We start from the raw sequence: 13441 nt of genomic DNA on the forward strand, positions 1-13441 counted from the left end.
CATGACAACTGATTTTCTATACAAATTATGCACATACTATGTGGAGACCATTTCCCATCCCAGTAGAGGAAATCCAGTGCCCAGGATAAATTACCACCCACCTAAATGACATTTAAATATAATATAAATCTAAAAGAGCATCATACTAACGTCTTTTTAGGGGAGGAGATCTCATCTTGTTGACAAAGAATCCTGAGGAAGCCAAATAACAACAATAATTATTACTTGCATTTCATACTTATTATCTGTTTATCCTTATAAAAATCTCACTGAGGCAGGTTCAGTGGTATTACTAATATTCCCATATTTGTGATAACATGGGGAGATTGAAAAGACATAGGAAAACACATCTTCCTGGGTCATACTGCCAGAGGAGGCTAACGAACAAAAATTCTTCGTTTCCCCAAGACAGAACCAGAAGATCTTTGGAAGTCCAAATCTTAGGAAGGGGAGATGCAAAGTCAGGCAGACCAGGGGCTAGAATAGCCTAGAGAATGCTGACTTCTGTCATGGATCACAAGTTGAATAGGCAAGCCCTTAAATACGCAAGCATGGCTGTGGCAGGTGCTAGATAGAGACATGTAGTTAACATTTCCTGCCCTGATGGAGGGATACACTTGGGCAGAAATAAATTTTCAGAGTTCATGGTTTCAAGTAGAATTGAAACAGGCTAACTTTGAGCTTTAAATCAATAAAACAAATAACCTTTACATCACATAGACATATCTAAAAAAAACACACAAAATTATAGTGCTTTTTACAATGTTATAATGAACAAGTAGGAGAATGGATTTCAAAACAACTTTTCCATTAAAAAATATTTAATCAAGACTAGATCAGTAAAGTATCATAGCAACAACATACACATACACAGATACACAGCTTACTAAAATGATGTGTTAGTGGAGAAAATACTATTTTGCTTTTGACAGACAATGCTTTCACTTTTACAGATGGTAAACACAAATGATACACTAGGAAGAAATCTGAAAGGTATGAAGGTCTTGACTCCAAGCAATGTATCATACCTGAATAATAATTTGGACTATAAGCTGCACTTCTTGTAGAACATGTATAAGATCCATCCAAATTTTCTTGCCTGGAAGGTAATATCTAAACAAAGCAGAAGATTTTACTGAAATCACATTCTGACAATAAAATGTAGTAAGAATTTATACTAGAAAAAAAATGTATCATTAAACAAGATTATGACCTATTTCAGAATTCAATACAGGGTGGGGCAAAATTAGGTTTACAGTTGTGAGCACATGAAAGTTTATTTTTGTATTATTATTTATTAATTATTGTGTTATTTTCCATATGAACCTACTTTTGCCCATCCCTGTATAACTAATTATATTTATACGTATTATAAATTAAACAACATACTACTAAGTAAGAATGTCAAAATGAACAGACAATCTGATAAAATGAGGCTTCAGGGGGGAAAAATTAGGTAAAATATCTGTTATACAACTTAATTCAAAAAATGCTCATGAGAAGGTAACTATGCATTTAGTATTTCCTATTCTGAAAACCAGTGTATCATATATCAAAAAGGCAAACAAAATCAATCTGACTTTGATTTTTTTGAAAACTTAACAGAGTTTTTAATCAGGGGTGGTGCTGCATACCAGTATAAATCTGGAAATGCATGAATACATATTCAGTTATTAAAATAATTATTGGGGCAGATGCTACAGGTATTTAGTACACAGGTGCCAAGGATGCTAAACATTCTGCTATGCTCAAATCAGATTCACACAGCAAAGAATCACCTTATTCAGATTAGTAATGGCTTTCCTACTGAGAAAGACTGCTTTATTAATATTGCTCCTCAAACTTTAATGTGAATATAAATCAGCTGGAGATTTTTAAAAATGTAGATTCTTATTCAATAGGAATGGGGTGAAGCCTGAAATTCTGCATTTCCAACAAGCTCCCAGGTGATGCTGATGCTGCTGGTCCTTTGAGAATATAAGCTTTACAGCATGGAAAAATCTCAGAGCTGCTGTATATTTACAAATATACACACCCCATTTAATGCTCAGCAATTTTAAGATACAGTTTAAAACAACACAGATCTGGGTACTGATAATTGTAAAATTCAGAGAAATAACAAAGAGTTTTCTCAAAGGTACTGTTGTCAAAGAACTCATGCAGTCTGGTTCTTGTCTTAACTTTAATATATCAAACAGAATTTCAAACATTAGAGTCACTGATTCTAAAAAGATTATATACTGTATATGTTTTTACTTTTGAGTTTGCCATTAAACTACATAAGATGAAAACTTAAGCCAAAATAATTCATTAACAGACAAAAGAAAATTATTTCTAACCTGATGGTCAGACAGTGAAAGCTGGTCCTCTGGAAAACCTGTTTGTGACAGGAGATGGGTTTTGAATATGGAGTTGTGGTTCACTAAAGTTACTTCTCCAGCATCCATCCTCATCCTATCAGCAATATCATCTGGAGAAAGAGTCCGGATTAGTTCAAGTCACATAATGCTTTAATAACTACTTTACTATACACCAGTCTTTTCACTTAATAAAAATAATTCCCAGCCCTGGCCGGGTGGAACATCAGTCCATATACCAAAAAGGTTGCAGGTTCAATTCCCATTTGGGGTAATTACGAGAGGTAATTGATCGATTTTTATCTCACACACTGAAGTTTCTCTTTCTCTCTCTCCCTCCTTTTCTCTCTCTCTAAAAATCAATAAAAACATGTCCTCGGGTAAGGATGATAACAATAATTCCCAAAGACCAGCCATGCAATTAAATAAGATCTCGCCTTCATAAATAACCATTGGTAAGAAATCTCAATACTGTCAAGAGTTAAATGCAAAATTTTAAAATAATGACATTTCCCCAAAAGAAATTTTTGAATGTTTTAACTGTAGAAAAATTTTAATTATAAAAAGAATGGAGAAAAATTTCACAATTCAAAAAACAAACACTAGTTAACAGTAGTTTATTTCTTCTGTTTTAATTCAAAAAGTGCTTTAAAAGTTAATCAACCTAAAAATGTTCTGCCAAAAGCAACATTTATTCATATGGCTCTTAACAGACATCAGCTCAATCACTGTAATATTATGGCAGAATCTTACTTTACAACCATTTTTTGAGAACTTTGTTACTTTTTTATAAAATAGAATTGAAACAAATAATAAAGGAACTCAATGACATAATATCAGCAATGAGAAAAAAGGGAAACAAATGACAGAGAGAAGGTACACAAAGCAAAAGGGAAAAACAGAAACCAGAGAGAGGACCAATGTGAATTTAAAAGGAGCAAATATAATGTTGTAAGATCTAACTGTATATATTTTCAATATACTCTTTTTTAAAAATTTTATTGATTTCAGAGCGACAAGGGAGGGGGAGAGAAACACCACTTTATTGTTCCACTTACTTATGTATTTACTGGTTGATTCCTGTATGTGCCCTAACCATGGATCAAACCCACAACCTTGCTGTATCGGAATGATGCTTTAAATCAGGGGTGGGAAACATCCAGCCCTTGGGCCCTCTAAGGCCCCCGAAATCACTTGGTCTGGTCCTGCCAAGGCATTAGGGGTGAGTTAATTAAATGTTTGACTAAATATAGCAGGCTAATTTTTAATATGATAATTTTGTATGGCCCGAGAATATTATAAATATCCAAATGGCCCATGGCAGAAAAAAGGTCCCACACCCCTGCTCTACTAGTAAATGATGCTCTAACCAACTGAGCTACCCAGCCAGGGCTCTCAATCTATTCTTAATTTGGCTACTAGTCTTGACCTTATATTGACCCCCTTTATAGACATAAAGTACTGCGAATAGTGGAAAATGTTCCAGTCACAACTGTCAGAGCCACTAGCTAAATAAAACTTAAAATGTACCTTAATCAAATTATTTCTCATATAGAAGGAAATATAATATTTCCGCAACCTTTTGGAAATACTAAAGGACAAGGACTCTGGAACCAGGCTGCCTGAGTTTAAATCCTGGCTCTGCCAGTTATAGTTGTGTGACCCTAGGCAAGTTTCTTAACCTCTGTGTGTAAGTTTCCTCGTCAATATAATGGCGATAATAACAGTGCCTATTTTATAGGTACTATAGATACCCTTGTAAGATGATTGTAAATTAAATAAATACATTTTAAGTAATTAGAACAGGGCCTAGCACATAGTAAATGTCTGCTGGTGTGTATTATTTGGCTTTTTCAATACAATGAATGAGAAAATACTTCCAAACAATGCTATAGACAATGTCTCAACTAAAAGAAAATTGTTTGGTATACTGTATTACATAATTAAGATCTCCCTTAAAATTATTAAGCACAAAAATGCAAATATTAAAAATGTTAAGAAAACCCATTCTTCCAATTCAGCTTAACTAATCAGAGTAACTACAACTAGAAGGACTGAATGACCACTTCATAATCAGTCTTACCCATGTCAGGTCTTTTCACATCACTGACTTCAGCAGAAATACAAAGTCCTGTAAAAGAAGGCAGAAAACAGAAAAGGTTATACACTGAAATATCTTCATTTAATTATAAAACAGGAAACCACTCAGAAGTGAAATTTGTGTTTTTAGTGGAGAAAAATATAAGATGATAAGGAGAGTTGACTTGATGGGAAGAAAATGAGAACTATCACTAGCCTGAGGTATTTCTAAACATTTCTACAATCTGTGCTATACTAAACAGCAATTATGGACTACCCACAGAATCACAGAATATTACATCAAGAAGCAAGTTAGGAGAGCCAACCCTTTGGACATTCATTTGCATTTGGTCATAAAGTTGACTAGTGACTACAATGAAATTCCCAACCCTATGCTCTTGCTATTATCTCATGCTAAACTATTTCATAAACAAGTGATAGATCTTGTGGTGGTCCTATTAAGACTTGTCTTCCATACAGGTCTTATTCAGTAGCCAAACATAAAGCTACTAATATTCTGAGGACAGTCAAGGAATGTCCCAGTAGTACTAAATACTTTCTCCTCATAGTTATTCAAACTGCTAAAATTCAAAGCTCTTTTGCCTATATGAAATTACTTTCTCCTCTGATGGATCTAATTTTCCCAGAAAAGGAAGTTAAAAACTTAACTGCTTGGGACTAGGTTAATAAACATACCCTTGGCACACATACTTCTTGGCAGATTTCCAAGAGAAGACTAGGCATGATAATAGTCACACTTATATTATTCATAATCCTATCACCATTATTCTTAAAAAAGATTGAATACTTCATCAACTACAGATTGGTAACAGGTATTCTCTATGATCACAACAAAGTGCACACACAAAGAAAGGCTGCTTCAGCAAACAAGAAATCAAAGAATTTGAGAGATTATGTCCAGAGAGTTTAAGTGACTTGCCTAAAATCACACAGATGGAGTAAAGGAAAAACTAAAACCCAGGTATCCTGACTTCCAAGCAAATGTGATTTTCAACAAACATCACAAAACTTCTCATCCTTTAACATATCCTCAGTTCAAGGACTCATACACTTTAGCAATATAAAAGCAGCCCTAGCTAATTCTAGGGAATCTATTCTGTTTTATGATTTTAATAATGAAAGCCCTAAATTTACATTTTCATGCAAATATATCCAGCTTCTTCAGTGTGCTTATGGTACTTTCATTTTGCCATTTTGCAGTTGCATTGGGAGAAGGGACATTTAACCCAAGATTCAACATGAAATGCTGGATCAGGAACCTTTGGTGCCACCAAAATTCTTAAAGCATAAACATTTTTTTCTTTTAAGAAAAATATTCTAATAACTAATTTCCTAGTCCACATTGGTCATTTATTTTACTGAAAGAACATAAACAGTTACAGATATTAATGTGAAGTCAATTTAGTAACTGAACAGAAGATAACAGGAAATCTGAAAGAAAAAAATGGCAAAGTCCTGACAGTAACAGAATGTAACAAGTATGATAAAACATTTATATGCTTACATACATGCAAAGAGGTGATTATAAGAGAATGTTGAGCTATGAAGTTACTAGGAAGTATATACTACTGTAGAGAACTACTGTACAATTAGCTTTAGCCAGGGCCAAGATGTGGTTAGAACCATTTATGATATGAAAAGGGTGTGGAGCCTAACCGGTTTGGCTCTGTGGATAGAGCGTCGGCCTGCGGACTGAAAGGTCCCAGGTTCGATTCCAGTCAAGGGCATGTACCTTGGTTGCAGGCATATCCCCAGTGGGGGGTGTGCAGGAGGCAGCTGATCAATGTTTCTCTCTCATTGATGTTTCTAACTCTCTATCCCTCTCCCTTCCTCTCTGTAAAAAAATCAATAAAATATATTTTTAAAAAAAGAAAAGGGTGTGGAAGTGATCATGTGACTCACCCTACTTTGTGCTCTGGAAAACTTTGTATATGATACAGTTTGTACTATATCATCATGTTTTTGTTTTTGATATTTTTACATGTATTCTCTCCCAATTAGACTCTAACACCTGAAACACTTTAACACTCTAACACCTTATACACTAAGAAATTTCTTGCACACACAAACATTTACTGTATACCAATTACAAACAAAATACTGAGGATAAGAAGAATAAAAACTGGTCCCTGCTGCTGAGAAGATCACTGTCTACTGGGGGAAGTAAGATCCATAAATGGATATTTATAGCAAGACAATAAAGCTAGTAAGATTAGTTGATGTGGGAGTCAGGTAAAGGAAAGACTTCCAAAGCAGTAGTTAAGAGTTACATCATCTTAGCCTGAAGTAGCAGAACCTGTTTTTTAATCCATTTGCTCCCTCTAGATTTATCTCATCAGATGGGTGATATGAAGACCTTGTTAATTGTAATCAGATAAAAATGAATGAGGCTTCCAAAATGAAACTAGAGCCCTAGCCGGTTGGGATATATTAATTGTAATCAGGTTAAAAATGAATGAGGCTTCCAAAAATGGAACTAGAGCCCTAGCCGGTTTGCTCAGTGGATAGAGCTTCGGCCAGCCGATGGAAGGGTCCCGGGTTCGATTCCCATCAAGGGCAGGTACCTTGGTTGCAGGCTCCTCCCCCGCCTGGGCCACGGTCAGGGTGTGTGCAGGAGGCAACCAATCTATGTGTTTCTCTCACATGGATGTCTTCCACTCTCTCTAAAAGATCAATGGAAAAATATCCTCAGGTGAAGATTAACAAAAACAAAAAACAAAACAAAAAAAAGATTAATTCTTTAAACACACACAGAAAATGGAACTGGAGGGGGGTGGGCAAGGTAGGGAATCTCTAAATTGGAAGTTAAGGAATCATGCTTAAAGAGATGCTTAAAGTTTCACTATAAATGTAACTTCCAATTTAGTGTAACTTATCTTTCAATAGGCATCCTTAACACAAATTATCTTTATAAAGAATAAAGGTCCGGTCTATTCCATCCAAAATGCCCAACAAGAACCCTAAGTCAAATGGTTGGCAGGCTATAAAAGGTTTCACATCAATTTTATAAGAATCGCCACCACCCCAATTATAACAAGTGTACCAAACGTGAAGTGAAATGACTTTAACAAGGCTGACTTGAAAGTGATAAAGGAGCAAGTTATTGCCAACAAGATAGTGCAAATACTGCAGAGGCAGCGATAAACAGAAATCACCAAGCTCAAGAGAGCTGGGCATATATCCGGAGAGACCACGTTAGGGTACACCGAGGGAGAGACGGCCCCAGCGAATTACCAGAAGGCGATGAGCCAGGGAAGCAAACCGTGGCAGGTAAGGGGGTTTTCATAGCCTGGGCAGGAGGTCCAGACGTTTCTTTCTGGTGGTGGCACTAGCGACCTCACATCTCGGGGAGGTACCACAGAGTAAGCGAGTTGGAGAAATGTTTACGTGAGACGCAGAAGTAGCCGAGAAATACCACTCAGGTCTCAAGGAAGGCGGGAGAGGAAGCAGGTGTAAAAAATAAAAATAAAAAATAAAAAAAGCTGCTCTTCCCGGCGAAAACAGCCTCCCCGTGAGATGACCCTGCTCTGGCGGGAAAAGCTCCGAAATCCCAACCGGCCTGTTTCCCCACCAGGAGAGCTGGGCGCTGAGACGGGGGCTGCCGTGATGGCAGGGAGACCGCCTCCCCGCCGCCGAAGAGGGAAAGGCCTGAAGGAACGGCTCTAGGAGCCTAACGGCCGCCGGCCAGGTCGCCGGTGGACAGCTCCGGGGCGGGGAGGTGGTCCCAGGGGGCGGGGCAGAGGAAACGGCGCCGTCCCCACCGCCGTCCTCGCTTCCGCCCAGCGCAGCCCAGGTTGCGGGGCCCGGAGCAGCACAACTTCCCGGCCCAGGATCCCTCCATCCTCCCCCTCCCCCAGCTTCCCGCCGCCACTCACCGAACCGGAACCGGCTGCTATACGAAGGGGTTTCCGGCCGGGCGCGGAACGTAAAACCCGGGAACGGCCGCGAACCGGAACCGCCTCCCCGACACCGGAAGAGCCGCTCGGTGGCTGAGGAAGAAGGGGGTTGGGGCGGGAGGTCAAAGAGCACAGCGAAGTACCGAGGAACGCCTGCGCAGTGTGGCGAGGCTCCGAAACCTAGGAAGCATCTGAGGCTGTAGTCATAATTTCTCTGATCTTTCCGTTTGGGCTTTTTCTTGTTCCCGGAATACTGTTAGTGTGCCTTTCGTCCTTCGCTTTTCTCTGTTCCCCCGACCCTCTCACCCGCCGTCTTCTGGTTCCGGTGGGCGATTATTGCTTACAGCTCCGGTTTCCATGGCAGCCTTCTCCGTGGCCTTTCATCTGCTGGAACCTGTTGCCACCTTGGCAGATCTAGACCTGAGAGCTAAATCCAGCTCAGGCTATATTGTGTTTTGAGAATCACAGAACGTTAGTGATTGTAGAGGATTTTGGAGATAGTTTAATCTAACAGTTTCAGAAAAGTGAAATATTTTCCCAAAGTTATAAAGTGTGTAGCAGATCTGGGATTAGGAAATAAGTTTCTTAACTTGCAGACCTGTACTCGGCACCATATGATGCTTGATTGGCCATTAGGGGAAAGGAAAAAAAAGGGGAGGGGGGTAGGGGTGGGGGAGAGTTTAGGATTGGCTTAGGTTATATTCTAAACATGTAGAAACGTCCAGAACTCTTGTGGAGTTTGAAACAGGGGTGTAAGTGTGAGGAAAGCTATTGGGATCTACCAGAGATCTACTTTTCTAAATAGAGGAGAGGACCAAAGGGTCTGTCCTCTGAACTAAATGGCCCTGGTGGTGTTCCTGTGACTGAATTGATTAACCTGTAATCTGTGCCATCCTTTTTTTTTTCTTCTTCAGATAAAATATTGTAGGTTTATTTAAATGTGCCATACTTTTTAAGAGAAAATAATGGAGAGAAATATGTTTGCTCATTCAGCTTTTGGGGCCTGTCTAGAAACCTAGGAGAAATGCTCCTGAGTAGGTACTCTAAACCCAAATGATAGCCATAGTCTGAGCTCAGACTTGAAGAATGGAAGCCTCTGGAGGCCCCCAGCCTCTTACCTACTCTTAGCAGCTGGGAAAGGAGTGCTTGCTGAGTTCAGGGGATCTTGCTCTGACCCATGTACAAAAGTAGATTCTTTGTATCACTTCGTAGGTTGAAGTTTAGACTTTCAGGTCATAAGTCTTGTTAGTAGTGAACATACCTGGTCTGTGTCACTTTTGTTCATGTTAATCACTTCACAAATCTGTTCGTTCGGATTAAACTCTCTCTATTTCTAGGAGTCAGCCATGCATAAAGAGGAATTGCATCTGAAATTTTTCATGTGTGTGATTCAATCTCGCCAATTAGTCAGGACTCCTCAGAGAACAGGTACCTTTGTCTCTTGAATGGAGGCTCAATACAGGATGTGAGACTTACTAATGTAAATGCAGGCTTTAGGGGTCAACTGACTTTATTTATTCCATGATAAAATATTTGTCACTCAGTCGTTTTATTTCCTGGTACAAGTATCAGGTGAGATTTTGGCCTGATATGTGCAGATAAGCCCTAGGCAGATGAGGAGGAATTGGGAATTGAGAGAGAATGAGATTTATAGTGCACGAGCTAGTAGTTGATTTCTTGTCCTTTGTGAATTATTTTAATCTTTCTGGGTTCATCTATGGGAGTCCTTGTTCCCATTGTAATTGATACTCCAAAAGTTGTAAAATAAAGAGTCCCAAAGAAAACTGGCTTTCTCTTCGACCCCAGTCTCAAAGAATCTAGTTACGTTTTCTGCTTTTCCCCATTTGTATCAAAGGAGTAGAACCTTTTTGAGATAAGATAGTTGTTGAGAAGAGTCATTACTTTTCTAATTTTTCACTGGATTTATGGGGAAAAGGCCTTGGATAGCCAAGAGGCATAGAGAAAGTAAAAGTGAATAAGGAGCACGCCCTTTCCTGAATCTCACCTTGAGGGTGACCTAAAGATGTTGTTTCTCAGCTGAGGAAGCTTCAACTTCCAGCATGCTCATACAAAAGCCACCTGAGGCAGATGTTTCGAAGAGTCTAGACACTATGGATGATCCAGACACCATGGAAGGCATACCTATTTTCGCAAATGGTGAGGCGTGTGGTTAAACAAGGGGGAGGAATGTGGAAAGGAGTATTGGAAAGTGAAAAGTTTATGCATAGCATTGTATTTTAGGATAGATCTACCAAATTTGAATTATGAGTTAAAACACAAGGGATTGAGAGAGAGAGAGAGAGAGAGAGAGAGAGAGAGGGAAATAGATAGATATCATCTTGGGAACTTTAGAAAGAGGGACAATTCTCTCAGAATAATTGCTTGGTTTAGTCAATAGTTAAGTCAATTGGTGCCCTTATAATTGTAAGCTACCAATCTGGTTTATCCTATTATCAGCAACCTTGACACATAAAAATGTGAAATTTAAAAATGGATTAGATTAAGGAGTTAGATTGCAAAGTAATTCCAAATATTGTCAAAAATATTCACCTTAAAAACCATTTAATAACAAATTTCTCTTGTATGGTTTACATAGTGTTCATCTCATAAGCAATTTATATGAAACTTCAGAAACACATCTTTGTTTCTTCTCAACTTAAATATGTCTATATTGGAGTCAGTTCACTGCAAACACTTATTGAGTTCCCACTATGTGCCCAGTAATATACTACAAATGATAAAGAGGTTAAATATATGTATGTATGTGTATATGTGTGTATATATATATATATATATATATATATATATATATATGACATAACCTTACCATTATCCCCATAGTTTGTATTTTGGAAATGCCTTAAGAGTTTATTTACTCCAACTCTTTATATTTTCAGAAGGAATTCAGATCTACAAAGGTTTTCCTCAAGAAGTAAAATTCATTGGAGTAATTACTCCCAGCACCTGTGAAATATATAGTACTATTTATTCAATAATCTTTTTGAGCATTTACTATTTGAAGTCATTGTACTAGACTCAGCAGGTGATGAGAAAATGAACTGGAGACTCCCTGTCCTCCAGGAGCTGCGGGTTAAGGAGGGAAATAATAGAAGACAATGTTAAATTACTTAGGTTCAAAAGTTGAATTTCAAAAGGTACGTCATAGTTGCCAGGAAGCAAAATCTCAACAAATTGAGAAAATGTTCTGGAGAATGGCAATTTTACAGTTTATTTTATACATTAGACTCAAAGTAGGAGCCATAAGGGGGTTCACATGAAATTTACTGGAGAAAGCAAAATGGGGAAATCTCTAAGATTGGATAAAGAGTAAAATGGAGAGAAACATCTTTTACATTGGTGGGTATAGGATAGTTAACAATTCACATTTACAGCACAGAGAGATGGTATTCAGGAACAACATAACAATGAGGGATTCTGTGGTCTCTACTCTGGTGCCCTGAGGGGTCTGGAAAAGGAGATTACTCTGACATTCCAAAGAGAGAGAAAAAAAAAACCACCAGAAACAACCCAGAGGTATGTTATCTTAGATTCAAAAAGGCCATAGACAGGCTTACTCAAATAAAGACTGATCTTTGTCAAGGAAGCTACAGGCCTACGACCTGCCATGAGCCCCTTTTAGTTAGGAAATCTTATGTTCAGACCATCTGATATGGTTACTTTTAGTCTCGAGTTTGTAGGGCCTATGATGCTGGCCTCCTCTTTGCTTATCAGGTTTAGTATGTGGCTCCTTTTTTGTTCATATATATCAAGTGTGTGTGTGGTTTATGTCCCTTTAATCAGATTTGCTTGCCCTTGAATGAAAAGCCACTAGGTACAAGAAATAAACCCAGCTGGTGGCCTTGTCCTACAATTTCTTTTGAATTTGTATAGATTATTTCTTTTTATTTATTGATTTTAGAGAAAAAGAGAGAGAGCGACAGAGAGAGACATTGATTCATTGTTCCACTTATTTATGCATTTATTGGTTGATTTTTGTATGTGCCCTGACAGGAAATTAAACCCTCAACCTTGGCGTGTTGGGACCACACTCTAAGCAACTGAGCCACCAGCAGGGCTAGATTTTTCTTATTTTCCCTCAACTTTCCTGCTTTTCCCATTCTCATTTTTCTCTATACCTAATACTCTCCTCAGACTCCCTTTGCTCTGATGACCCATTTGGACCTACTTCTGTGTTTTGAACTCAGCAGTATCCCATGGAAAAAATTCCGATGTTCAACTTCTGCCTTTAAGCATTAAGGCCTCAGATAAGAGCTATATCTAACTCTTCCAGCTTTCCCACTAAAGAGGAAGTATCAAATATACATCTTCCCTATTAGCCCCATTGGGATCTCCCTTCCTCCATTTTTGTCTTCTCTCTGCCTGCTTCCCTATTATATTTCCTCTTTCCTTCTTATCTCCCTCCTTCTTTTCATTTCTTCCAAGAAAATTTGCACACAGTGTCAGGCATTATAAACAAAATAAATACATTGCCCACCCTCATGAAATTTACAGTCTTGTGGGAGTAAGATAGTAATCAACACATACATCTATATATATAAAACCCTAAGCAACCCTTCGACTAGTTAACCATTGGATCGGTCGCTATGATGCGCACTGACCACCAGGGGGCAGACACTCAACACAGGAGCTGCCCCCTGGTGGTCAGTGAGCTCCCACAGCAGGAGCTAATCTGACTGATAGGTGCCAGACACCAGGCTTATGGCTGGTGAGCACAGCTGTGGTGGTGCAAGCCTTTCCCTCCGCAACTGCGGCAGCTCAGGCAGCCACAGCGGGGCTGGGATGATCGGGAGCAGGGCTCAGGCTCCTCCCCAGCTGCCTGCTGCTTTGCGCACTACTACATCCCCCCCAGGGGTCCCAGATTGCGAGAGGGCACAGGCCAGGCTGAGGGACCCCACCAGTGCACGAATCCGGTGGTTAGATAATTAGAATGGTGGTAGGCTGCCCTGGCTGGTTTGACTCAATGGATAAAGCGTTGGCCTGCGGACTGAAGGGTCCCGGGTTCGATTCCAGTAAAGGGCACATGCCTGGGCTGCGGGCTCGATCCCCAGTGTGGGGCATGCAGGAGGC

General features: G+C 39.1%; 1 protein-coding gene across 4 annotated transcripts in view; it reads right to left on the reverse strand.

Moving 5' to 3' along the window:
• Positions 1-8584, reverse strand: part of SENP1 (SUMO specific peptidase 1) — a gene marked incomplete at its 3' end in the record, with an annotated part of 52631 nt that extends 44047 nt beyond the window's left edge. For 2 of the 4 annotated variants that reach the window (XM_079775708.1, XM_079775709.1), the window contains exons 1-4: positions 7692-8289; positions 4441-4488; positions 2340-2470; positions 1029-1113 (exon numbers count right to left, since the gene is read on the reverse strand). In XM_079775708.1, the coding sequence (XP_079631834.1) occupies positions 1029-1113; positions 2340-2470; positions 4441-4488; positions 7692-7743 (316 nt within the window). In that variant the 5' untranslated portion in view covers positions 7744-8289. Of the gene's footprint in view, positions 1-1028; positions 1114-2339; positions 2471-4440; positions 4489-7021; positions 7055-7691; positions 8290-8332 lie in introns of those variants that run through there. The other 2 variants (XM_079775710.1, XM_079775711.1) reach the window with 2 other exon arrangements.
• Between the last annotated feature and the right edge of the window lie 4857 nt (positions 8585-13441).

This window comes from Cnephaeus nilssonii, assembly GCF_951640355.1.
Source record: "Cnephaeus nilssonii genome assembly, chromosome: 6".
Lineage (NCBI taxonomy): Eukaryota > Metazoa > Chordata > Mammalia > Chiroptera > Vespertilionidae > Cnephaeus > Cnephaeus nilssonii.